This window comes from Pocillopora verrucosa, chromosome 2 (assembly GCF_036669915.1).
Source record: "Pocillopora verrucosa isolate sample1 chromosome 2, ASM3666991v2, whole genome shotgun sequence".
NCBI lineage: Eukaryota > Metazoa > Cnidaria > Anthozoa > Scleractinia > Pocilloporidae > Pocillopora > Pocillopora verrucosa.
Genome location: NC_089313.1, coordinates 16,382,527 through 16,409,291, shown reverse-complemented (window position 1 = coordinate 16,409,291; position 26,765 = coordinate 16,382,527). Strand labels below are relative to the sequence as shown.

General features: G+C 38.9%; 3 protein-coding genes across 4 annotated transcripts; 1 reads left to right on the top strand and 2 right to left on the bottom strand.

Moving 5' to 3' along the window:
- Positions 1–64: 64 nt before the first annotated feature.
- Positions 65–6,050, bottom strand: LOC131780961 (SWI/SNF-related matrix-associated actin-dependent regulator of chromatin subfamily B member 1-like). 2 transcript variants are annotated; one of them, XM_066162048.1, is made up of 5 exons: positions 5,412–6,050; positions 3,524–3,651; positions 2,496–2,668; positions 600–922; positions 65–204 (listed from the first exon to the last, which is right to left on the bottom strand). In XM_066162048.1, the coding sequence occupies exons 1-5, from the start codon at positions 5,939–5,941 to the stop codon at positions 165–167; spliced, it is 1,194 nt and encodes a 397-aa protein (XP_066018145.1). In that variant the 5' UTR covers positions 5,942–6,050; the 3' UTR covers positions 65–164. The 2 variants fall into 2 exon arrangements, with proteins under 2 accessions (XP_066018145.1, XP_058953575.1); XM_059097592.2 differs by lacking the exon at positions 5,412–6,050 and adding an exon at positions 3,978–4,451.
- Positions 6,051–6,736: 686 nt separating this feature from the next.
- Positions 6,737–13,506, top strand: LOC131780988 (uncharacterized). Its single transcript, XM_059097628.2, has 10 exons — positions 6,737–6,970; positions 7,334–7,441; positions 8,056–8,252; positions 8,538–8,593; positions 9,234–9,369; positions 9,918–10,039; positions 10,242–10,345; positions 11,242–11,404; positions 11,739–12,185; positions 12,929–13,506. The coding sequence occupies exons 1-10, from the start codon at positions 6,737–6,739 to the stop codon at positions 13,504–13,506; spliced, it is 2,145 nt and encodes a 714-aa protein (XP_058953611.1).
- A 794-nt stretch (positions 13,507–14,300) lies between these two features.
- On the bottom strand, positions 14,301–25,767 carry LOC131781038 (bicaudal D-related protein homolog). The gene is made up of 11 exons (XM_059097681.2): positions 25,295–25,767; positions 24,939–25,154; positions 20,172–20,288; positions 19,647–19,793; positions 19,166–19,249; positions 18,742–18,858; positions 18,006–18,248; positions 17,597–17,800; positions 17,063–17,319; positions 16,473–16,593; positions 14,301–15,803 (listed from the first exon to the last, which is right to left on the bottom strand). The coding sequence occupies exons 1-11, from the start codon at positions 25,670–25,672 to the stop codon at positions 15,642–15,644; spliced, it is 2,046 nt and encodes a 681-aa protein (XP_058953664.2). The 5' UTR covers positions 25,673–25,767; the 3' UTR covers positions 14,301–15,641.
- Positions 25,768–26,765: the final 998 nt, after the last annotated feature.

The following is a 26,765-nucleotide window of genomic DNA, read 5'->3' as shown; positions in this document are numbered from 1 at the left end:
GAAAAGCCTTCTTCACTAAATCTGAACAATTTTCTTTTCTTTCAATACCCAAACTAGTCCTTGTTTTCCTCTACATTAAGTTAAGTTATTTACAAAGAACAAGGAACGTAACTATTGTATAATAAATCCTAAATGCAATGTTTCTGCAAAGACAGAGCCACTCTCTAATAGACAGGAGCTGTGTTGGCAAGACGCCTCATTCGTCTGTAAGAGAATTACAGATACAACTCTTACTAAACCATTTCTCTAACAATATCCCCAAAATACGTCAAGAAATTACAAATTGCATTGAATAAAGTACATTTTGTTGATTGCTGTCAAGCTAAAACTAAGGTAATCAAAACTGCCATTCAAAGAGAAAACATGACAAAGAGCCAATGGAAGGCAAATGGATTACTTTTGTCCAACAAATAGGATAGGTTTTCTTTAATGTTTTGGAATAAGCTGCCAAAATTCTTATAAAAAAAAAGTTTTTCTTCAACATCTTGAGAGCAGCTGCCGAAATTGTAAGAAAATAAGCATACTTATCAATTCAATCCATTGATACATAATTGGTGATGAAACTGTCAGAAAAAAAACAAATACAATACAATACAAACCTAGTGTTTCTGTCTTGGTCTCGAAGCTTCTTCTCCATTTCTGCATCAGTCAGAGTCTCCAAGTAAGGACCCCAATTATCAACATCTGTCCCTGATCTTATGGCAGTTTCGACACTTGGGAGGGGTGCCTCACTGAAGGCATATGTTTTTGAATGCCAATTAAGTTGACCACGAATACTGTATGCAATGGCTGTGGCAAACTCACCACCCAGGCCCAGGTCTGAGCAGAGGCTTAATGCAAATTCTTCAGGTGAGTTAAGAGGTTCTGACAAGTCCCACTCAAACTGGTCCATTAGGGAAATGTTACCAACATGGATATTAAGCTGTTTGGATGAAATTAACAAAGGAACATGGTCACTCAAAATTGAGACCAGAGGCATAGTTCAGGAGCTGAAGGCTTTCAAATAAGCTGACTGACATCCAATTTCTCCCTGATAAAGAGCTCAGAAGATCTTTGAAGGACCCAGAGAGTGTCTCAATGTCTGAACCAATACCAGAAAAGGGACATGCATGTACTCCTACCAAATTCAACTTTAAAAATCAACCCATCACTAAGCTGTTACCTTCATTTGCAAGAGAATTCTTTAAATCAGCAAACTTTCAACTTTAGTTGTGTGTGTGGTTATCATTGCTACAGCTGTTTTTGTAGCTGTTTGGTGCTGAAATTGTAGACACGTGCTGTTCTACTCTTTCACTGTCAATTCTTTGAAACACTTCAACTGAATACAGTTGAACCTCGATTATCCAGACTTATTGGGACTTGATAAAATGGTCTGGATAATCAAGGGTCCGGATAATCAAGAATATGAATGTTAACGAGGAACAAACATTTGTGACGCTGTGTAGCTTGTTTATCTCGCATAACATTCTGAACAAGCTAAGAGAGTGCAAAGCTTCACATAGCAACAAAGCAACTCTAAGCCAATTGGACCCCGGATGTTCTTCATAGGTTACAATGCATATGAGTGCTGCTTTTGCTTTTTGAAAGTGAAACAAACTCGCCTTTACTTCACTTTTCAACGCTATAGTTTTAAAAAGAATATGGCTATGGATCTTGATCAAGACTAATAAATATTCATGACAAAAATGGGACCAGAGAAAAAGTAAAGATAACCAAAAAATTCAGATAATCAAGGTTTGACTGTACCCAGATTTGACATCACCAACTTCAACTCAGTTGGCAAAAATTCTACTGAAACTGAGAAGTGCAAGGCTGAATAACCCTCTAGTTTTCACACCCTCTGCTTTCCTCTCCATAGGGAAAGAACTTAAGACAAGAAGAGACTGAACAGAGGAATGTCTTGATGAAACACACCAATTCTACATCTCCTATCCCCTCCACACCTGAAGACACACTACAGCTATTCTTGCCTTGATCATCAATTGAATGTTTCATAGAAGGTACATGAACTGTCATATATTTTATCACACTATGACACCTCCTTAAAAAGCTATTGAAATCACTAATTAAGTACACAGAGCTAAGAGATTATACTTTTGACTGCTTTGGTTTAAGACATTACATACAAAGGAATACTGCCTGCACTTGAAAATGAAACAAGCGCTAAGTTGGTGATGCAAGTTTTGTCACATACTAAGGGACAATGAGACAAAAAATGACTTTTTCCTGAGGTCTGTGATTTAATGCTACCCTGAGAAATACATTCCCTATAGAAAAAAACTTCTGCTTTTCAACTGCAGTTCTTCCTATAACTCACAGATCTCAAAACTGAGTGCAAAGGGAATTTCCATGACTTAATAGCAGCTGTGATGGTTAAAAAGAACACAAATGGCATATAACAACAATTAGGCCATTTTCATTTATTCTCCAAGCACAAATACATGTATAATAAGTTTTAAGAGCAAAGAATTATCTAAAACTTCCAAGCACCCTACCTTGATAATAACTCTCTGATCTGTTTGTTTGTCCAGGCTTATTTCAGAATCTGAGTCAAACTGTTTGATCTGCTGCCTAATGGCCTGGACAACAGCAGGCACAAAAGCTGCTGCAGGCAAATCAAGATCATCACATAACACTTCTGCAAACACCTCTGGTGAAATTAGTGTCTCTATAGAATGAAAAAAACAACAAAGGGCCACCTGAGTGAACAAAAATCAAAAAGTAAAACAGCACAGTCATAAATAAAAGAGTGTGTGTAACATCAAAGATTTTAACATGACCTTTGGAGGGAAGCTTGAATAATAATTTTAAAAAAAACAGCAAACAAACTGAGTTATCAAAATGCATCAGATGTATTTTTTTTCTTGTGACATAATCAACTTGAAGCAAAGTGACAGACATGGTTGTATGAGTGCTGAAAGCACTTTGCCAACTTCATTCAATAAGTGTTTGTACCTTTGCTCACTTCACACAGAAAACCACATAGACTATGCAACTTGTTACTCTACACTATCCTCACTTCTACAAAAAGGTAATTTTTTCCTTTTTGCCATTGAAATGTTCATACAAAAACAATGTACTAAAAAAAATTTAGGCATCTAAGAAGGACTAAAACTGAACAACCAATGGCACAATCTTTTGTGACAGTGCATGTGTCACATCAACAACTTCAACATGCAGTTAGATGGGAAGATTTAATACTTGTATCAACTTGCATTTGTCTCGCCATGACTTTGCATGCAACTCCATCAAGTGGGTCTCCATGAAACAGTTGAGAAGGGTTTTCTCCCTACTGATTACCAATTTCAGAAAAGAAATTGCAGGTAGTTGTTTGTAAGGCTAGGCCACAACTAAAAATCCTTCTCAAAGTGGGTATTAATTTTTTTGTTCTGAGGACAATTTTTTGTTGTCCTAAGAGATCAGTCAGGAATACCTTATGAACTCTTCTTGATTTTAAAAACTGTAAGCCTCGGTTCCCTCTGTCATTTTGATCACCCTTACGCAAAGATTATCATGCACTTACCACTCTTGTTCCATGTAAATGTATCCCGAAGTTTTTGTCCATCAATGTCTATGTCCAGCCTGATAGGCACCAACACTTCAGGTTGACTTGCAGCCTCATGGATGGCAGCCATGTCATGGTCGTCATAACTTAAATGCAACAACAAAGCATTACTTGGCATAACATTAAACTGGAATACTCATGAGAAAGAACTTTTCTACTAAGTGGGTGAAAGGTAACCAATGTTATCAAGAGGCACCCAAAATACAACACTATCTTGTAATCAGCTGTTGTTTGTTTATCAACAGTGGTGTTAGTTTCTCATTTATCTGAAACCATATTAACAACAAATGCCAAGTTCCACTGAAAACAAAATAAAACTAGAAAAAAAAATCGACCTCTTTGCTACTATCATCGATTAACCTTGAATAGGTTAAAATTTCGCGACAGAGTTTTCAAACATTTAGTCATTTACCAAGTGGGAAATGTTTTTATCCTTTTGGGTCCTATTCGATTCCTGTTCACTGTAGACGAGCATGGTACAGCATCGAGATGGAAGGAATTACTCGAAAACAATGTTTGTGGTGCCCAAGTCGGCTGATTGCTCCGTTTTGATTTACCACCCGCATTCCTTGACGCTGCATCGGGTGCTTCCGTGGAAACTTTATACTTTTCGTCTTTTCCCTCTAAGATTTCATTCACTTCAGTAGCTTTTAACAAAGTGACATTTGTAGCTATGCTACTGTGTCCTAATCCTAACTGTACAATTTGTTTTCGCTCCTCAAGTGTTGCAAGTCTTCGCCACAAAGAAGGGTATTTTTTGTATAAGGATCCTCTAAACATTCGCAGAAAGTTTCCCACTTCGGATCCGATCATATATTGCTCTCCATCTCCAAGCTGAAAAGAGCTCGGTTTTTGACCATATGTGCGAACCGCCATCTTTCTTTTCTCTCTATCACGTTTACCCACAGTGCTTCGAGAGATTCAAGTCATACTCAGTATCTCACGGTTGAAACGGCGTTGAACTTCTTCTGATGTTTTTCGTTTCCATTCGTATCACCTTCAACACTTTTACGGTTTGAATTCATTTCGAGTGCCACATATTAATCATTAAAACTCTATTCAATGAGAAAACTCCACAGCGTTAGAGTGTGGCTAACGATTTACGATTTTCCCTTTTTTTGTCAAACGTTTAAATTCCGAAAACAACCTAGATGGTGCAGTAAAATTTTCAGTGGCTCTTTCACTTAAACAAAACACAAGTTATCGAAGAACTTGGAAAGTGTGTAATTACTGCCAAATATTCAAATATTAGGGCACAGGAATAAATTTTTTTATAGAGCGAAGAATCAATGGGCAAGGCTGTCAAAAATGTACGTGAGCTATACCGTTCATGTGGTTTTCAATTCAAGGAACCATTTAACAAAGAAAAACGTACTTGAAATTAAAATTCACAGCGTTTAAACTTTTTAAAAAATGTTTATGTAATGAAAGTTTGGTATTACAATAATTTTTTGTAAAGAAAGAGTTTCTTTAATTGAAACTGACCGGATTATACCCGGCCAAGTATATTTCACTTTTAAACAGACGTATTTCATTTCATGATGACATAAATTTTATGGAAAAATGATGAAGAGGAAATGTATCTGTAATGTCTGGGTTTTAGTTTTTTTGGAGAATTGTGAAGTTAAATTACCCCAAATATTGTTTGCTAGTTTCAGGAAGACCGCAATCTCTAATTTGTGTCTCAAATTTACACATCAACTAGCTATCTTTGCTCTCCATATAGCGGTTTCTCGCTAAAATATTTATTATAGAAATCAGTCTGGTAAGCTTAAATACAACAAGGTTTTCTGAGATTAAAAGTCATACAAGATGGATGATTGGAACTATGTCCACTTTAACCTACCTTAGACTTGGCAAGATCTTTTTCCGTAGTTCTTCACGAGCCTTCCAACTAAACCTGCTGCAAGACTTGCTGTTGTTTCTTGTTTGGTAAGAAACTGCACTAAGATGTTGAACTGAAGAATTAAGCGCTTCTCGAGAAATATTTCCTGGAAAATGAAGTGGTCCAGGAAAATTTGGTCGTCTAAAACGCTGAGCAATGTCTTTCATCTTTCGGTCAGTTGGCGAGTTGGGTAACTTTTCCATATACTGCTCTCCACTACCTCTGATTACTTTTTCAATCTCAGATGCCTTTACCAGCATAATATTCGAATTTGACATACTGTTGTAGCCAACATTTAAAGAAAGCAAAATTTTCCTTTCTTCGATCGTCGGAGCTCTGCGCCATAGTGAAGGGAATTTCTTGTAGAGAGCTCCTTTCATGAAACCCATTCGATGGCCAACTTCGCTTCCAATCATATAGAACTCGCCGCCTTCTTGTAATTGAAAAATCGCCGGATTCCTACTTTTCACTTGAAGAGTTTCGTTCGCCATATGGATAAAAGAAGGTGTTATTTGTAGAGCGAACAATTTTAGACCTTCATCTGCTAACAGAACTAGCTCACCACAGTACTGTTACATGGCAGCTCTTTTGACTACGTAGTAGGGAGTAAGCCATTCTAGTGCACCGTGGGAAAACGTCAAAAATCAGTAGCCAGATTAATATTGCCCAATCACAAGACACCAAACTACTTTTAAATGGCTCCAAACTCCAGAGAGGAAAAGACAGTAAAGGACAAAAAAAAAACAACAACAACAACACTAAAAAATCAAAATAAAACACAAAAACAGAAGAAAAACAAGCACTGTTACATCGTTTTTACTGGGAATCTTTTAATATGGCAGAATTTATAGGAAAATTTATCTAACAAAATCCAAATTCAACCGGCTCCAAAGAGCTAAGGAAAAATCTAGTCCAATACGTCAAGAGCCAGATATAGGATAGAAGATAGAATGGTTTATGAGTTTATGTGCGTTTATGAACTTTTCCTCTTCTGTTATTCTCATAAATTTTTTGTCTCTAACCTTGTATTTCAGCTGTCTTTTTAGAGTTAGCCCAGCAACTTACGACCAGGATCTAAGCAAAGAGCGCGCGCTGGAATACATTACCTTTGTATGCCTACACGTCATAAAAGCGAAGCGTTCCACGAATGTGTTTTCAGTGTGCGAGCGTCTCTTTAAATGCAAAGATCGATCGAATTTAGCAGCTCTACAAATGGTATTTGAGGCTCTAATTTTCAAAATTTAGCTTTTAATGACATTGCGAGGCTCGAAATGAAGATTTCAGCCATGAGTACTAGAGCCAAACGACCTTTGAACGGTGTCCAAGATTCAGGTTTTGTGGGACTTCGTTCGTCTATGACTTTGGATGAGGTAGATTGCGAAAGAAGAGGATATAAGCTTACAAAAACAGTTCTAGGCACAGGAGCTTACGCCAAAGTGAAGCTTGCCTATGTGATGGAAAGTAAAGTGGAGAGGGACAAAAGACTGGCCAGTGATCTCGAAGAAAAAGGACACAATATGGTAGGAAAAGTAGCCTTTAGTTATTCAAACGCAGGAGTCTAGTCTAACTTGACCGACGTTGATGTAGTTTTGAAGCTTTTTAATTTTGCTTTCGTCGCGCTGCGCCACTTCATAATATCGTAACTTTAGTGGACCAACGCGATTCCTCGGGGGAGTAAAACACGACAGCACTGGGTAGTTTTTGGCCTTAACTGGAGGTTTCGTCCTGTTGCAAGTTCGCCCCTCTTCTTTGTGAGTTCGCGTCCCTAAGTAAAACAAGTTCAGCCCTACCTTTGCCCACTCGCCCCCAAATCTTTCAACTCGTTTCCTTACGGCAGAAAATGTTCCTTTTCTATTTCCTAATGGTTTTTGTCACTTTGGTAGGTTGCGATTAAAGTTGTTTGTAAGAAAAAGGCGCCTCCAGAATATCTGTCCAAGTTCATGCCTCGAGAAATCGACTCCCTAAACTCAACCTGCAGACATCACAATGTGGTAAGGGGAATTATCTACTTCAACAAAGTAACTGACCGAGACACTTCTCTGTTATTTTCTTTAACTCCTAAAAGTGATTAACACGTAACTTCTCCCTATGACATCCATACACTATCCAGCGAGAATACTCAAATTTCTCAGGTATGATTTTCTATCTTGATGTAACATCAAATTCTCATAACTAATTTGAGAGGAAATGTGTAGCAGCTACAGGGGAGATTTAACAATCAGATCTTGGGAGTTAAAGGGTTGAAAAACCTCAAGTAACAAACTAATAGGGATGTGCCGCTGGATAGGGTGGAATTTTCACGACTGGATTGATTATCATTGGATTGCATTTTCAATAGAGTTACCACAATGGGGTCGCACATTTTCTGGGTAAGAAAATTATGTCAAGTAGGGATTTAAAAATGGGAAGATTCGCGGTTAAAAAGTTTTAACTGTATTACCAAAAGTGGTCTACATAATTGGACAAAACCTAGACCATAAAAAGGTGAGAGTTTTGAGAGGCCAGCAACAATTGACCCTAGCAAACCCCTGCCCCCGCCCTCTCAAAGGAAGATGGGATAATCGCAGGATCTCATTTACCTCGTCCAATGAATTTTGATCCCAAGATTCAACTTTACGAAACGTTCCACACGGAATCAAAGATTTATCTCGTCATGGAGTATGCTTCAAGAGGAGACTTGCTGGATTTTATTAACTCGCGATCCAGAAGAGGGGTAGGAATTGGAGAGGAACTGGCAAAAAATCTGTTTAGACAGATTGTTGAAGGAGTTGCACACTGTCATCGGAGAAACGTTGTACACAGGTTAGATGAAGAATTGTTTTAAAGAACACCGAGTCTCCATTTGTTGTTGTTTTTATTATTACTTTCATGAAGTTATTAGTTGTAGCATTCTGTATTTATTTCTCATACCGCATGAAATAAACACTTGTGTAACGTCATTGTATATTCCGTTCCTAGCATTCGGGTTGCGCCGGATTGGGTTGTTTTATAAAAGTTTGAAGATACGAGTGACAGCGAGAAGGCCTTGTTTTTACGCAATGAAAAAAGAAGTTGTGATTAATTGATTGTAATACTTCGCTGTTGCAGGGATCTCAAATGCGAGAACATTTTACTTGATCAAGATAACATTGTTAAAGTATCAGGTACGCGTAATGACGTAATGAACGTTAAAGAATGCAGATTACAATTGCACCGTCACATGAGCCTGCGTTGTGTTCTAAGAGGAGATTGCGCTCCTTTATCCTAGAGGGCATCCGATAAAACCACGCTTAGCTTGATATAAAAATAGATGGATCATGCAGGGTCGAACATGAAAATGATATTACATTGCGGGTTGTAACTCCTATGCAATTTACGTGTTGTCTACTGAGACTGGGAGCGTCGTTCTAAGCAGTCCAAAGTTCCCTGGTGTATATTTGGTTACATCGTGTCAACGCCAAACACGGCGAAACGACATTGAGCCCACTAGTTTTGCTATACTTCGCTCGCGCAGTGCATCCTCTCAACTCTATCAAATGCAAAACTAAAACCAATTATCACCACTTGTTTTAACTTGGAGTTCTCATTCGCTCCTCTTAAAAGTTACCTTTGCTCTGATTGGCTTTGGTGATTGTTTTGGCTTTCATTTCACGCCACTCAATCGCTGCGCACTCCAAGCTAATGGGTGCGTGCTGGTGGTCAAAAGCCTCCCTGTGGTAACTTGTGTATGAATCAGCTACAATTTGTTTTAAAATTTCGTGGAATTTGGTGCAAGTGTCGTGTAACTTGATCGTTTTTTAACAGATTTTGGATTTGCCACTCGCTATCCCACGAACAAGTGCAAACTGCTTTCTACTTTCTGTGGATCATATGCATATGCTGCCCCAGAAATACTGCAGGCGCAGAAATACGACGGAAAATGTGCAGATGTGTGGAGCATGTAAGTGTAGCAAGGAAAACTATTATGGTTAGGAAAGTAAGAAGGAGATGGAGGAGAACGAAACTAGGTGAAGTGAGACCTCCTCACTGTTCCATTGCTTTCATCGACCTCTAACATACATTTGTAGTCTACAGTCAGCTGACTGACAGCTTACTTTCGAGGCGATTTCTTTCGTCATATCGTTTGCTCAAGGTCATGTAAGAGAGGGTCTGACGGTAAAGTCAGTGCCCTTAATGGGGTTCAGGCCCCAATTTTTCGAAGGGTGGATAATGGCATCTCTATCCACTTATTTGCTGGATAGCGATTTATCGCGTAGGATAGCGTCATTTGCCCTTCAACAACGGGGACGAGGTTGACTGGTATGGTAAGTTTTACATGTTAACTCTCGGTGTCATAGCATTTGTGTATGCCACCAGGAACAATTATTTTAAGGACTACCGTTATCCAGACGATTTGATAAGATAAATACCGCACAAAGTCAACTCTTCTTTGCTTAGGTCACTTCAATCTATCCTTATTATATTGTATTGTATTGTATTTCTTTACAGGGGTGTTATTTTGTTTGCCATGGCATGCGGTCGGTTGCCATTTAATGACAAGAGCCTTCACTCACTGATCGTTCAGACGAAAATGAAATTAGCATTTCCTAGCAGAGCCACGTGTTCAGCAGGTAAAGAATACATGCATATCTAACAAAAATCAAATAAACTCATACTTTGACTGACGCAGACGAGGTAGCAAGAACGATTGCTGCATGTGTGCTAAAACCGCCCGTTGAAAGGAGGCGCGCTTAAGAGTGGTGCTTGCTCGCGTTTCAAACTTGTTTCCAAGTAGGATAACTTTAAAGTCAAAGTTATTCTTTTTTCTTCCAGAATGTCAGCATATTATTCGCAGCATTCTTGCGTGGGACCCTCGAAAGAGGATCACCATTCCTCAGCTTTTAACCCACGTTTGGCTTTCTGGTGAAATAACCAAGGTGAGTGGGAAGGACGGATGACGTTGAGAGCTCTTACCACACCACACAAAGAAAAAAAACTGAACATTAATCGATGTTCAGTTAGACCCATGTGGATTGTAAAATGACTGGAAATCAGGCGTTCGTTTTCATTACCTCTTTCTACTTTGTTGTTTTTGTTGAATGACAGAAATGAAGAGGTTTGACAACAGGGAGGGTGTCATCCCACACGTCCGCCACGAGCACCCCTTGTATTCACCGCGTACCTCTCGCTTCCAATATTTGCGCTGATTACCTTAGATTGGCGCGAACGACAGATAGGAGACAGACTGGTCGTCTTATTTTGCTTGTACGGTAACTAACTGCCATTGAGCTGCAATGTCAACTCGATACCTCATCTTGCAAAGATGAAACTTAGAATCAAAGTTCTAGCACCTTTAAAAGTCAACTCTCTTCCTCGATTGCCCACGCTATAGCCAGTTTCAGGCCCTCAGTTTTTTTGTAAGGACGAGCGAAAAAACGAGGCGAACTTCCGTAAAAAAGATAGAAATTGAGGACCTAGGAGGACCTCGGAGAGGAAAGAAAGGAGTCCTCACCCTTCCTCAGATTCAGCCCTTTTAACCCTTTAACTGACTGACTTATAATTTCTCCTTAGAGTATCACCCTTGAATAAAATGTACGGGTCATGAGAATAAAGGAAGTGATCATCAAGCTCCTGATTGCCAAACAAATTCTCCTTGTTAGTACTAAAGGAAATGTTAAGAGGCCAGTGTGGGGAAATGACTACCAATGTTAAAGTGTAGTTACTAAACTGTCTCCACTTATCGATAATCTGGCACAGAAAAGTTACACCAGAAAAAATCTCTCGAACCTATTGTGAACAAAATGATTGTTGTTGTACTTTATCTGCTCAAAAGGTATCATCTGTCAACGCTCAAAGCACAAAAGAAAAAAACCCCCTTACTTTGACCTCCATTCAAAGGGAGATCGAACGCGTTCTTGAGAAACAAAAAGGATCTCAACCAGAGAGGCTGACTCCTGCGAAGCAGACAGAGGTGTTCAGCGCACCAAAAACACCAGGTAAATAATATCAGGGGGTGTGAATTAAAACAACTCTTTGGCAAATAAAAAGCAAAGGCATCGTCATACAGAAGGAGTGCCGGGTAAGCCGTAAGAGAGATGGTTGAAATATTTTAATGATAGGATATTCTATCAGAGACAAAAACGACGTCTGTCTGTGATGAGGATCATTCGAAGATTTCCGAACATTTCCGATAATGACACGAACTGATTGGCCGTTGTCATCACTTAGATTTTTTTTCTCCTCTCCTGCAACGCTCAATCGAAATTGCATCTACGTAATTCTCAGTGCTCTCTACACAAGCTTTCCATATCTGTCACCTTTACCTTTCAGTTCCAAAACATGGATGGTCTTCCTCACGTAACACACCTGAGCCCTACACTGCCACAAAGCTCCTGCACAAAAGGGACTACAGACTCCCCACAAAGTCCCCTGCGCCAGAGGCCATTATAATAGACAGCCCTGGAAGAGAAACGCCGAGTATGGACCCGCCCAGAAGCTCCACGCCTTGTCCTCGAAGCTTCACACCATCGCCTCAACCAAAAATGCCCAAAAAGCCAGAACTAGCTGTAAAAGTAGCTCAATTACTCACGGAGTCTGGATACCAGACCAGATCAACCAACCTCAGCCGTGAAACGTACGCGATTATGAATAAGGCGCTGCATGCTTCTCAACGGAGCGCGCAGACCAGGAACGAGACCCGGAGCAACACACAACGAGTATGGAAGTACGTTACAAATTCATCTTCTAACAAAAGAAGGGGTGTCACTCCACTTGAAGGTAGGGTAGTATTGTTTAAGGATATGATCACATCAAAGATTTCTTTTCTTAAATTCGTTTTTGTGCCTTCAAGTTCAATCAGTCAGCCCCTAAAATTGACCAGCTAGTTAACTAGTCAGTAAGTCCTTCTGTTAGTCAGAAATTCAGTCAGTCAGCCGTTCAGTCGACCAGCCAGTCAGTCGATGATCAGTCAGTAAGTCAGTCAGCTAAGCTGTCAGTGAGTCAGTCAGTCAGTGATTCAGTCAGTCAGTGAGCCAGTCAGTTAGTGAGCTGGTCAGTCAGTCAGTCAGTCAGTCAGTGAGCCGGTCAGTCAGTGAGCCAATGAGTGAGTGAGAGAGTCAGTCAGCGAGTCAGTGAGTTAGTCAGTGAGCCTGTCAGTCAGTGAGCCTGTCAGTCAGTGAGCCTGTCAGTCAGTGAGCCAGTCAGTCAATGAGCCAGTCAGTCAGTGGTTAAGTCAGTTAGTGAGTCAGTCAGTCAGTCAGTGAGCCAGTCAGTCAGTGGGCCAGTTAGTCAGTCAGTTAGTGAGCCAACCAGTCAGTCAGTGGGTCAGTCAGTCAGTCAGCCAGTGAGTCAGTGAGTCAGTCAATCAGTCAGTCAGTTAGCGAGCCAGCCAGTTAGTCAGTAAGTCAGTCAGTCGATTAGTCAGTCCGTCGATCAGCCAATCATTAAGTCATTCAGTTAGACAGTCAGTCATTCCGTCAGTGTTACTTTGTGATATAGTGTATGTTGCATTTCTTGTATAGTCTCGGATGTAACTCCGTCACCTAAGTCCAAGAACCAAACCGCAGCAAATACAAACTTAACTTCTGTGTGTCTGAACACTGTCGCTCCTGACCCACCCGCGAAGGAAAGGCGAACTAAAACCGTGTTGCCCTGGCGCCAAATGAACCTCTTTCAGAGAGACCCAACGCGCAGTCCTCTGATGGAGTCTAACCAAACCAGGGGGATGTCTTCCACGCAAGCGCAAACGACCACTAGACAAGAAAGTGCAAGAACATCCAGGAGCAAAGAGGCACAAGTAACTAAAACCTGCAAACCTTATTTGATGAACCTTGCTATTCCAAACCACTCTAATGCGAGTGCAAGAGTTTTACGCATTCCTGCTTCAACAAAGGACTCCGTAAGACATCCAAAGACAAAACAGAAAAACTCCAGAAATGGCTCAGTTCTGAACCGGTTTAATGACCAAAACGGCAAGGAAAGAGTGAACAGTGGTTCACTTAGAAACGTATGTTCAAGGAGAGGCTCGCAACATGGCTGCACCCCAGATAGCACGAACAAAAAACGCGTGAGATTTCTACAAGACTCGCGCCAAAACTAAGACACAATCGTAGTTAGGTGTGGCTCTTATTCCGAGAGGACGAAACACGACCCTCTGTGCAGTTTGCTCGTGTCTGTTGCGTCCTAAGCATTCAGGTTGAAATTACCGAATTTATATAGTTATCATTTGTAATTAGTACTTGTAAGATTGCATGAAGATTTACTCAATAAATAAATGTATTTGGTGCGTCTATTAACATCGTAATATTTGTAACCCTAATCTTATACCTAAAAGTCTTCAACCCAAATAGACATTACAGAAAAAGTGCACGATTCTGCATACAGTCGATCAAGAGATCAAAGTGACCTCTTTTGGTAGCTCGAGTAAAATCAAAAACTTAAACAATCAATCCAGATTATTCGTTTCAAAAACTGACTCAAATAAACAAAGGGAGGCCAATTATAACAAAAACTTAATATGGAAATTTTTCCACTCGATGATCAGAGCTGTCAATTTGAGAATTATCAGAAGAAATTAACATCCCGCTTTTCAATTGCACAATATTCACAACCGCATTAGGTGAGCGAAAAACAGCAGAGGTTGGCATCAACACCAGAGATCATTTATCGACAGGGGAAGCGGGTCGGAGGATTTTATGGGGGGGGGGGGGGGAAGGGGGGTAGGGGGGTAGGGTCACACGGTTTCAGGGGGAACTCGAGGGGATCTGTCGTTTCCAACTAAGTATAAAGGGGGGGAAAACTATAGAAAATCGGCTAGTAATTGGTTCCCAGCATAAAAAGAGGGGTTTGGAGATAAATCGAATACGGAAGAGCACAATAATGACAACAGAGCGGTTCACTGTCAAAATACTCCTTTATTCTTTACTTCTATTGATAAAACTAAGTTGTACGAGACCATAAATCTTTCAACGATTTCATTTACACTCTTCGGAACGAACGATCAACTGACTGTATTTTAACGTGCATTGTAAGATTTGAAACGTTGCATCACAGGTTCTAAAATAATTAAAAACTTAACAACAACAAAAACAAAAACAAAAAAAAACAAAAAAGCAAATTAAGTCCGCCACCTCAGTTGAAACATTTTACTACAAAAATGAGGTAATTAAATAAAGCAAATTTTTACAACAAATTCAAAATTAAGTGACAATAATCGATTGATCCCTACGCCACAGTCACTTCCCACGAAATAATACCAAGAATCTGGTCAGACTTTAAAATTACTCTGTTTCCAACCTTCCTGGTCTATCTCATGCACGCAGCATGTCTAAAGGTTACTACTGTGGGGAAGAGATCTCGACTAAACACTCATTATTGGCAACAAAACAACAACAAAAATTACCATAGTAAAGAAACCACACCAAAACCGGATTTAAAAATCTTCGTGTCCTCCTACAAAGAGATATTTACATTCCCCGAAAGTTAAGTAGGATTCCTGGAGATTAATTAAATCTGTCAATGAACCTACACGCATATACAGCCAAACATTTTGAGTGTATACTCGTGGAACAAGATCGTTTGGCCAATAAATATGTTGAACTTCTAAAATTTACTCTTGAATGTATGAATAGGGAACGTAGAATTTCCGTAGAATGTAATTTAATTCCACGTAATGATGTTACCAATTCATCTTAATCATCTTAATAATATTACTATTACTTTAATGACGTTCTGTCAATTAAATTACACATTCTAATGTACAAGTGACATGACACAGAAAAAATAAGGGGAGGAATCTGATTGGATAGTTGACCTGTCATTCATCCTCGTAATGTCCAATCTGTAGAAGCCACACGGAGGAAACCCATTTTCACTCGCAACATGGCAGATTTCCTATCATCACATTTTGATGAAAATGAACATATCTTAAAATGATACATTACCTGTTTAGAATGTCGGTAAGAAAAAAAACCATAAAGAGGAATTTATCGTTAACACGAAAGAGCACATTTCAGAAGCGAAATCTCGGACGGTCTCAATAACGTACTCCCTCACCCGGCAAACCACCTTAGAGTCCAGCCCTTCAGCAACTCACGCGGGAACGAGGCTACGAGACAGTCCGTTTTGAAGATGTGAATAGCGATCTTAAGTTAAATCTTCTTTTGGAAGTACGATCGACTGCTACGAGGGAAAGTAATGATATAACTAAGTTATCAAGTACTTTCTGGAGTACCATCATAACAAACTAGGTCGTCTACTGTTGCCACTGTTCCAATACCACCGTTTTGGTTGGGGAAAAGCCGTCATTCTTCGCCTCCTGGCGTTAACCTCGTGTTCCTTTGCAGCTGATTTCATTTGCCTCTGCACTTGGTCATCTATTAGCGATGCCATGTCAAACTGAGGAAAAGAAGATGAATATTTGATTATTTTCCTCTCTGTGGGGAGCCCATGGTTTATCCAATAAGTATCATATCGCATTTCTATTCAAATAGCGGAAAATGTTAGAACGAACCAATGAGACTGCAAAGTATAATTCGAGCTCAGGAAGAGACCGCGGTGACAGGGGAAGGGGAGGGAGGTGACCAAGTCACGATTGGTTTATGTTTTAAATACGATTGGTTAAAAAGACAGGCGCAAATATTCTGAACCAATCAGAAAACGAAGTAAAGCAAAACCACAGAATTCCCGGATTAGTTTTGCCACTCAATTGAAAATTTTTCCATTATCTTTCCCCCTCATATTAAATTGTTAATATTATTTTGTAAATCTAGAGAGCACACAATTAAGATTCTTGAGGTCGTTGTTGTTGTCTCATTTCGAGGGACATAACTCTCTGATGAGCTGGTCATGTTCTAATTTCATATTTGACAATCGTCCTTCAAACTGCTTGATTTCAGTTACACATGTTTTTCGTTCACTTAGTCGCTCACGTTGAGTGCATACAGTTTTAGACATTTTATTGTCCTCCACCAAAAATCTAGGCTATTTGATCTTATGAAGTTCAAGGAGTATCATAAGTTCTTTCCTTTCTGTCTACATTAACGAAAATAAAACGTCTGCACTTGCCTGCCACTCTTCAAGTTGTTTCGAAAGACTAATCTTCTGCTCAATTGCCTCTTTGAGCTGTTTGTCAAGTTCTTCTCGATCTTCTTTGGACCGCATTAATTCCGAAGCCAGTCTCTTCGCCCTAGAGCAGATACAAGAAAGTCATAAGAGTCTTAATTTTCATATGTATTAAAAGAAGAGACCATAAAGATACGTTTCATCATCATGCAATGCCTACTGGATGTATGTTTTAGTCTGCTTTCCAGCTCTAAAAATTGCTTGTACGTTTTCCCATCTCAGGCACACCTGGAGCATGCTTGTCTCGCCTTCTGATTGGCTCGTTTATGCCAATGGGTAACGTTCCGTGATCGGTCTGGAGAACTCGCGCCACACCTTCTCAACCAATCAGATGCAAAACTAAAGCCAATCGGTCAAGTGTTTATTACTCGAGACCTCATTGGCTTCTTGTTATGTTGACCCTTGTTCCGATAGGCCATTGTGACTTCTCTAGTTTTGGTTTTAAGACACCGAACACAAATAGCTTTGTTGTTACGAAGTAGAAGACAATAACTTGGTGCTAGGATGTAACAACGTTCAGATGGAAGTTTTACCTTTCCTCTGCGTTTATCTTCTCTAGAACAGCTTCGTTATACATGATATCATGCGCCAACTGTTCTTCGCATTCCCCTCTGGCTAATTTGTTCCGTTGTTCTTTAACATTAGCAATTTCCTGGTCTTTTTCATTCAATGTCTCCTTCAAGCTAACAATTTCTTCTTCTCTCTTCTTCAATTCAGATTTCGCCACCTCGAGATCTTGTTCCAGGCTGTTGATGCTTTCATGGGCTTTACATAGCTGTTGTCTGAAATCCTAAAAAAGTATCAAGAAATTATAAGACATCGACTTTGAACTTAAAGAACTCCTGATTAATGCCTTGAACTAGAGAATTATGCACTTATGATCAAGCTTGAATTTTTCCCAACATAATTCACCTGCCCTGATAACGGCTTTAGTTCTACCTTCATAAATAGAACGATTTTGTAACCACTGCAGCTAGTGCCAGTCCTGCTCCCTATCTGGCCATACTTTTAAATTTGTGCCTTCTGCTAGACAGGTCCACAAACCCTTGCCGAAAAAAGGAGCTTACCGTAGTTTTCGTACTGTTATCGCTGACCATTTCTTCTAAAACCTCTCTAAAACTCTTCACGAAAGTCGTGAGGCAACCAGGTTTAAAACCTGAATTGGGCTCCAAACCATCCACCTCAATCGTATCCAAGCTCTCGTGGGAACTTCGGAGCTCTTCGTAGAGGGCTCGCAATTCCTCGTGCGCTTCGCAAATCTCCCTTTTTAGCTGAAAAGGAAAATGAGAACAGAAACGTTAATGACACAAGTAACTAATGACAAATCATAAAAAGAGGAGCTAACGAATCCTTCTTTCTTTGTTTCGCAAAATTCCACCACATGTGAGTAATAATTAATTCCCACAACGACTTTTCAAGGCAATGAACGCAACTCAGAGGGGAGACTTAACATCTCGATCCTCACATAAGTGTTACCTGAGAGTTGGCTTTCTCTTCTTCTTCGAGCTGAGCATAAAAATCTCTATTTCTTGTCACTACGTCACCCTCGATTTCCTCCTCATCATATTCCAGATCACTGTCATCTGACTCGCTACTGCTGACACTGCTGTATGGCCGATGGCGCTTCTTAGAGCTCTGTCCCAGGCCTACTGACGAAGACGCTTGTAACGGCTTCGGAATACCATGAAGACTGGAAACGGGTCTTGGCTCGGTTCCCATCTAAGAAAAGAATATCGATATCAGACGAAAACTTCAAGCTTTCTCGCTCGTCGAATCACGAATCACGTGAATCACGCTTGAACTGCTTAGCACATTTTTGACTAATTAATAATTTTGCAGAGCTTGCGTGACATTTTAACCGGAAGTTCTTAATGCGCAGATGACCTGGTAAGTCGTTTGAGGGGTGGGGTGTGGTGTGGTGTGGTGGGGTGGGTTGAGGAAGAAATCTTTATGGTGTCGGCAGTATCCGGTTTGGCTTCCCGCGAGGACCTTGTTTGATCTGGTCATGCAACGCGATCACTCTCTCCGTTGTGTGACGAGACCATTCAACAGTTGATTATGAACTTCAACAGCGTTTCATAGAGCGCAATCCCCTTAGGTGACACAACAGACAAGAGAAGCGATAACGTGACAAAGATTATCATGAAAGCGTTGTGTGACGACCCGATAGACAACTGCTACTGAGGGGACTGGGCTTTGGGTCCTAACTCACCGTTCTTGGCCCGGTCGCTTCAATAACTTTGTGGTGATCACCGTCATCTATATCTGTCACGGACAGATCGGAAAGCTCGGAAAATAGCGACGTCCTGGACAAATGATCCACTGATGCCTGCGGATAAGAGTCAGAAAGAAGAAGTTGAGGATAAAGAAATACTAATGATAATTGAAAAATCTCTCTGATTCACGAAATGCCCGTGCCCACCACGCAACATTCTTCCTCTGAGGACAAATTGCACAGCCTGCACTCAGACGACTGGGCTCTGTCCATCTGGATAAACTTTACCTTTATTCAAAATACCATTGGTAATGGATGGAAAATTTTTACTCCGCTTTGCATTCCCTCTCCAGCTGGGAGAGCGTATACCCTATTCCCACCTCCCACAATGAAGTTTTTTCAGTAGAAATATTTGTATTACCTGCATCTTAATTTCCTCAATCTGCTCCTGAAGGAATGCATTGAGGTCTTTGGACTCATTGAGTTCTTCTTCACAATTTGCAAGCTGAGAAGAGTAAAAATAAATAAATTCAGAATATAGACAAAACTTCCGGTTGACACGATACACCCACACGGGTCTCCCTTGAGGTCTTACTGAGTCCCACAGAGTCGGAATTCCTATTTCCAAGCAGGTAAGGACAGAACGTTTCCCATCAAAGAAAGCAACTGGAGCCTTGACCTTTACAACCTCAGAGAAATTTGCCTAAATATCTTTCCAAAATTTTTTAAAAACATTCTCTAAATATAAGAATTTCCTCAAAAATTCCCTTTTTATTATAAAATAAACCAATCATGAATAACTTTTGGTGTCAAAATAAGGGTTTCACAATACATTATCTTCTATGTTGAATATTTATGTACAATGTTTTGCAAAATGAACTCAGTTCAAACATAATTCTAACCTGACTCTTGCTTGAAGTCAGTTTCTTCTCTAAAGAAAGATTCCTCGCAGTCAGCTCCTCCACTTCTTTGGTGAGATTTTCTTTACTTGCTTCAAGATCAGCCATGGTTTTTGTTAGGCTTGCATTCTCCTCTTCTAGCCTGGTGAGCTGCAGAGAACAAATAAAGGATACAAACTGTTATTAAACACTCATCCCTTCATTGCTGGTGCACTGAGTAAATCGTAAATTTCCTGTACTACTGCCTCACAAAACCACCCAAGGTCAACTATACTTAAGTCTTAAAATCACCCAACAATACGCATATTCTCTATACTGTTCTCTATGCATTTTCTATGGTGCCGACAAGGAGAATTTGTTGAATAATCAAATAGCTTCTTTAACTGGTGATCATTTCCTTTATTCTCCTAACCTTGATGTGTGGTTCGGGGGTAAATATCATAGGGAGAAATGAGATGCTGGTTACTCTTTGGGTTCAAAGGGGTAAAGAGGTTCTATCTGGTAAGAGAACTGTAAAACATCAGTTACCTTCTCCCAGAGTTCACCAATTTCGTCTTCCTGATCATCATCAAAGCTGATTTTTCTGCTGACTTGTTTTCTGAGAAGGACAACATCTCTTCGAAGCTGTTCATTCTCCCCCTTTGCCTGAAAATAATAAATATTAATATCAAGCTGTACAAAAGTCGTAAAATTTTCAATCTAAAGTAGTAGTAGAATCAACAAAAATTGAAATTGGAGGCTTTTTTATCATCATCAGCCACATCCATTTGGATGTGGATGATAATATTCCTTTTGTTTGTAAATATTTTGGGTTATAAAGTAGCCAACATTGTGAAATCTGAAAACAAAAAAATGAAGCCACAAAATATAAAACCAGAAATCTGAAGACAAAAGGTTGTAACCATGAAGTGCATTACCAAAAAAATTGGCAGGGGAAATTAATTTTCACCTTTGTCAGCTTAGTTTTAACATGGCTAATTAAAAATTTGACATCAATATTGCTCATTCAAACTTTGGGTAACTTTAAGGTACCAATACAATATATACCAAAGTTTATGTGGTTTTAAGATGTGAAATTGTCAATTTTTTGGTAACTTTTAGGTACCAATATATCCTCTATGAAGTTTATGTGTTGTTAAGATCTGAAATTGTCAATAAGATAACCTGCCATTAACAAAGGAAAAGCCAAACCACAAAACCTAGCCGAGATTCAAATGAAATTTAGTTCAAGGGGCTTGATTCACTGTTTTTCTTACATATAAATACATTTTTCACCTAGATACTTTAGTTAAGTTTAACTCAGTTTTTTGTTTCTGAGTCATCTGTGTCTGATTCCTTCCTTCAACTCTCAACTCCCACTAACATGCCTACTTCGTTAATGACTACAACTTCCCCAATGATTCTCATGAATGATTTAACACTGTTGAAGACATTTCTTTTTCTTCAAAATAAAACGTCTTTAAACAAAACCTTAACTACACAAATAGATTTCTCGGTTTTCTGGATTTAATTTTTCAAAGCTGACATCACAATTCTTAGGAAGTACTAATTTACCTTTATAAACTACAAATGGGAACGTGGTTTTACATCCATGAATATTCAATGATTTAATGAGTGGTTTTTGAGGTAAATACAAATATTTCCCTTTGGCAAGCTTACTAGTACATCACATGTTTTGAACATCTTCGAGAAAGGTGGATGCAGATTTTAAGAAATTTTTTCAAGAGACAAAAGTTGACTCATTTCGAATTTGAATATCATGTGGTCTGCATCATTTATATTTGACACAAATAGTGCTCCTTGTTTTGTTTCCATTCATATATCAGTAATGTTTCTCTCTGCACTTGTAAAACTTAGATAGGGACAATTAAGAAAGCTTAAAGTGGGTCAAAGTTTGATCAGTATGCTATTATAACTGTACATTTTCTGGTACGTCATATTGATTATAGCAAAAATACAATCATTTGCCTTTAAAATGTTATAACTTTTCCTGATAAAAAATATTTACTCTAGTAGACAACAGGTATTGAATGATTTGCATCACAAGTGAGATTTTACATCAAATTTCTCTCTGCTGATTTCTCGCACTGATTAAATGACAGAGAAAGTAAGTTAGGGTTGTTATTTTAGAACATCTTGGACCGGTAGCTATGTGAATTGGATTTTTCTATCCTAAAAAATATCATAATCATTACTAAACACTGTATCACCAAAATTGTGAATTTCAAATTTGATCAATAGAATAATGCCCAAAGCTGAGGGATGATTAACGCTTCGCTGAACAAACAACTTTAAATCCCTTTCTATACACTTCAGAGGACAGCTGTGAAGGATTAAAATTTTAAATGATCTCACACCTGGGTCAGCTTGGAGGCTTAAAATAAAGCAGGTTATGAGATTAAAAGGATATGACTGAATTCATTCACCATGTGACATTTCAGACTAATTTTTTTTGGGACTAGGATAAGGTACTGAGGATAAGTGAGAAATTAATGCTTTCTGATTCACTGGAGTTGGACTTTGATGCCAGATAAGCTGGCACTTCTCTTGATATCCACTCCTCTATGACCATGTGATGCAGAAAACAGAAGCAAAGACTGACATATTGACTACAGTCTGACTTGGAACTTGCTCACTAACTTGGTCATCAAAGATAAACAAGGTGTGGTAATCAGACTATTGGTTGCTTGAATTGCGTTGAGTAATTCCAACTTGCTATTCTATTCAAACAATTATCTCAACAAGATATTGAACAAACTGAAGTTTCAATTACAATGAATAGAAACCCAAAACTGTCTCATTTTCTGCGCGACCGAAAAAAATGGAGAGATGACTAAGTTTTCTTCCCATTGACCTTGAGATGGAGACATCATTAGGTTCAGAATTAATAGCTCAGAAACCCATTTCCTGAAGAGACAGATCATTACATAATGAAGTTGAGTACTCTCGTTCGCCTCTTCACGTCAAAAAATTGTATTAGGTTGAAACCTGATATAGAACATAACCTTACAGTTAGCCCTAACCAAGATATGCTCCAATCCAGAGTTGAGTAAAACAGCAAAGACAAGGAGAACCCACAAACACTTGTTATTTAGAGATATTATATCAGCTCTTCTTTATCACTTCGTCATATCGTTTTGGAACTATTTTTACCTTAACTTTCTGAGAATATGGCAAAATTGAAAGCATTAATTATCCCAATGCAATTTATTTGTGTAATAGTTTTTTCCTTAAAATTCTGTCAACCTGTGTCATTCAAAATGCCTTAAAACCACAGAGACAACATGTTGTCACTAAAATATGTCAGGCGGTTTATTTGGTGACAAAATATCAAAATTATCTACATCATGATTGCGGAGACTGTTCAGACTGAAACAGTATAGTTAGAATTACAATCTGATGTAAGTTGATAAAAATACTCATTTGGCCCATGGCACCCAGGTATTTAATAACTTCAAGAAATTCAAAGTACTTTGTAACTCAGTCTACATTCAAGGCAGCTGAAACCTTCAATTTATGGCCATGGTTATGCAACCCATTCTAGAAAACAATCAGGTCAATATCATTTCTCCCGGCAACTGAAATAATGACAACAATTTTAAAATAATTCATGGAAAGTTCCATTGCTTTGATGTACATTTTCTAGAAATCTTTGTCCAAGTTATTGAAATTTTTCTTGCGTGACCTATTTAGCCTAAACTTACAAAACACAAGGGCACCCCATGGTCAATTTTTCTTTGATAGACGCTTAATTTTGAAAAAAACTTAATTTGCATTTATCCCAAATTCTGTCCATTTAATAAAATTTGCACTTTTCTCTCGCAGTTTTTCAATCTGGGGTATAAAATGAAATGACTAGAAAGTCTATTCTTGGTCATTACACAGTGGAAAAAAACAAATATTTGCACACTTTCTGACGACAGTTTTGAAGCGTATTGACCTAAGGCTAGTCAAGTACTTACCTACAGGGAGACAGTATTGTGAAGCATTATAATAAAAGATCTTTAGGCACATGGTTTATAAAAGTCTCTCAGCAGTATACACATCTTTTGTTTATGAAATAGACTTATTCAATTTTCTTTGTTGACAACGGCAAGAAGAGAGATTTCGCAATGAAAGATAGGCTGTTTTTTAGAAAACCCGACTATATTAGAAAAACACGTATTGGCTCACGAACCTTCCATTCTGAAGCCAATATTCAGTTTTCTTTACCACAAAACTAAGAATATATCGATGGTCGATCACTTCAAACTAAATAAAGCATAGTACAAAAGATCTGTTTTGGTACAAGTCCGTGTATAATTCATGCGCTTGTGCAGACATTCACACCTAGATAATTTAGCGGAGTGAATTTTCGTGAATTCCCGCCTGTTAGTTGAAGTACCACTTCCATTCCTTAGATGTCATTTCCATTGTGATTCGCAATAACACATTTGACTGACACGCTGAAGACCTCGCTTCAGTAATTGTTCCCTAAGTTTTTTTGCCATTAGCTTGATTGTAACGTCGAAAAGACACGTTGCCCTGTTTTTTCGTTCACTCTATAATGTCGATGAGGAAATGTTCCCCGTGACATCAACGATCAAACGTAACAGCAAGGTTGCTTCCACCAGCTAAAGGCATGACGAATAAGCGGCTATATTGTAGTTACCACGAATTTTTCGCTGAAGGTGTCAAATCAGCATTGACATGAAGCGAAATGACTCCGTCTCATAGTCTCAGTCAGACACCACTAGCGTGTAAGATAGTGTAAACGATTTCGACAAGGTGCAAATAGGATTTGCTGACAGTTAAATGTCCAAAATAATTTAGCCCGTAACGAAAACTTTCCCAGAAATTTCACGATGTACTCCACCGAAACCGAAAACAATTTAGTCCTAAAAATATTTTAAAGGCATTTTAAATTGTCTGGACAATCAAATGCGATCGGAGCTATCTTTTACGTGCACGTAGCTCGTCTTGTTTGAAACACGTTATTCAGTTAACGCTTCAGCCATTACCACTTCCCTGTGGACTGATTCCTTCTCGGATTACCTAAGCTGATCGGGTTTCAGTGGGCTAAAAGTAGTTTAAAACGTGAAATTTCCGGTATAAAATAAAACATTTGTTATGTACATGGATTTCGGAACTAAATTTCATACAAGTTTCAATTCATTATGGAAATTCTAATCTTGGATGCATTCCTGTTTCAAAATTAAAAATAAACATAACTAACAAGGCAATCAGTTCACCTCCAACTCTCTTTCAGCCGAAGAAAAAAAAATCTCGTCACGTAAAAAACAAGGAAATACTTACCTTTTGTAGATCCAGATGAAGTTGTTCATTCTCTTCCGTGAGACCAGCGAACGTTTCTCTCTTGTTTTGTTTGTCGTTGTTCGTGTCGGACTGGAGTGTTTTCAATTCATTTCGCAGCGTTCTCAAATCTGCTTGTAGTTCATGAACTCTCGAATCGCTCCCGTTTTGCAAACGTTCCACTTTGAGTTTAAGCTCGTATTTATCTTGTTCCAGTGCCTAAGAAAAAAAACTCAGAGGTTAAAATTCCGTGATGACAAAAATCGAACGCGAACTTACCGCAACCTGCTCTCAACAAATTCATTCGCGCGTGTAAAACTAAAAGCGGATCTAGCAACAAAAAAACAACAAAAACGTACTTCGACTGCTTGAGAATATTCCTCCTGTAATAATTCATACTTCTGGCTGAGCTCTTCGTTCTTCTCCAACAAAGCTTTCCCAAGCTCTGCAGCCAAGAGAAGGTCCTTTTCCTTTTGCGCTAACTGCCGATAGACATCATCCGCTCCGTCATCGTCTCCGGCGAAAATCTCTCCATCTTCGTCTGACGCATTACAATGGAAATCCCGCTCAAATCCGTCACAATCCTCTCCATTCACATCTTTATCACCGTGAAAATTTCCTTCACCAATTTCATATCCATTCATATCCAAAGAGTAAACGATTTCTGGTGGGATCTTCATTTGCTTCAATGCCAGCCGACCGCCATAATTTTCACGCATCAATAAGACCTCGCACATGACAAGAGAAGAACAGACGTAATGTTTTGCGTAAACGAACTGAACCGAATTTGCATGAACGTTCAATTGTTTTCCGCTGCCAGGAGGAACGTCAAAGTGACTTGGCAAACTGTTTTGTACTATAATGCAAATCCGCTCGATTTATATTCAGCTTGTCGGCCAATCGCACGTTTTTTCCTCCCCGCGGGCCAATCAAAAAAACTTTGCGGAAGTAATGCATTAGACAGCCGAACGCGCCAACGTCATAGCAGGTTTTTAGCGCATACAAATTAATTGTTACAACTTCGATTTTTTCACGCTTGTCTCTTCTTACACTAACACTTTTGATAGAGGAAAATCTTAAAGTAGTAATCTTGATCCGCTTCTCGATAATCAAACAGTAAACAAAAAAATATCACTTCGTTCAAGCGGCAACTTTCAATATAGACGTACAACCGACAGCATGAATATCTTCACTTCATTTCAACCACAATGTATGAGTAAATGATAATATAGAACTGACAATTACAAAATACTTAGAAGAAAGGTTACACGATTCAACGCTTTCATAATTTTTTTTCGCAATCGGTCAAAAGAAAAATGCATAAATTGAAAAAAATTAAAGAATGACGTCATATGATTGACGGAACTACTCAATTTACCCGAGGGTCTAAAGCGAGTCAGAAGCGAGTCACGATCCATTTAGACAGGGGCAAATAAACGATATTTTTATGAATATTACTTACACATTTCAGGAAAGAGACTAAGCGATACTCTGAGAGTGCAAAATGTGAATTATCTGTTCAAAAAATATTGAAAACTTAGTTGATACTGTGTAATGAACTTAAGCAGCTACAACTTAAAAAAAAGAACAGGTCATGAACGTCGAAAATTATTAACTTTTAAAATCAGGGGATCAAACTTGCTTGAAAATAACTTTTGCTGTTGCTTTGAAACTTCCCGTTTCCCGACCATACCATTCCTCAGCAGTTCCTGTCAGTAATCAAGTAGAAAGTACAAATACAATTTTTCTGCCCGGATTAACCCAGAGGGTCTTTTTCTTTTCTTTCCTTTTTTTTTTTTTTTTTTTTTTTTTTGCAAGAAATTAATTTCT

Bases quoted from the DNA above. Each gene is read 5' to 3' on its own strand.
- LOC131780988 (XM_059097628.2), top strand. From the start codon at position 6,737: ATGAGTACTAGAGCCAAACGACCTTTGAACGGTGTCCAAGATTCAGGT. The intron at 7,442-8,055 runs GTAAGGGGAATT...TTTGATCCCAAG, and splicing joins CCTGCAGACATCACAATGTG to ATTCAACTTTACGAAACGTT. The intron at 10,040-10,241 runs GTAAAGAATACA...TTTTTCTTCCAG, and splicing joins CAGAGCCACGTGTTCAGCAG to AATGTCAGCATATTATTCGC.
- LOC131781038 (XM_059097681.2), bottom strand. From the start codon at position 25,672: ATGTGCGAGGTCTTATTGATGCGTGAAAATTATGGCGGTCGGCTGGCA. The intron at 17,801-18,005 runs GTAACACTTATG...TTTCCTTTTCAG, and splicing joins AAGAGAAAGCCAACTCTCAG to CTAAAAAGGGAGATTTGCGA. The intron at 17,320-17,596 runs GTAAGCTCCTTT...ATACTTTTTTAG, and splicing joins ATAACAGTACGAAAACTACG to GATTTCAGACAACAGCTATG.
- LOC131780961 (XM_066162048.1), bottom strand. From the start codon at position 5,941: ATGGCGAACGAAACTCTTCAAGTGAAAAGTAGGAATCCGGCGATTTTT. The intron at 2,669-3,523 runs GTAAGTGCATGA...TTCATTCTATAG, and splicing joins ATTTACATGGAACAAGAGTG to AGACACTAATTTCACCAGAG. The intron at 923-2,495 runs GTAGGGTGCTTG...TCATCCAAACAG, and splicing joins ATCAGAGAGTTATTATCAAG to CTTAATATCCATGTTGGTAA.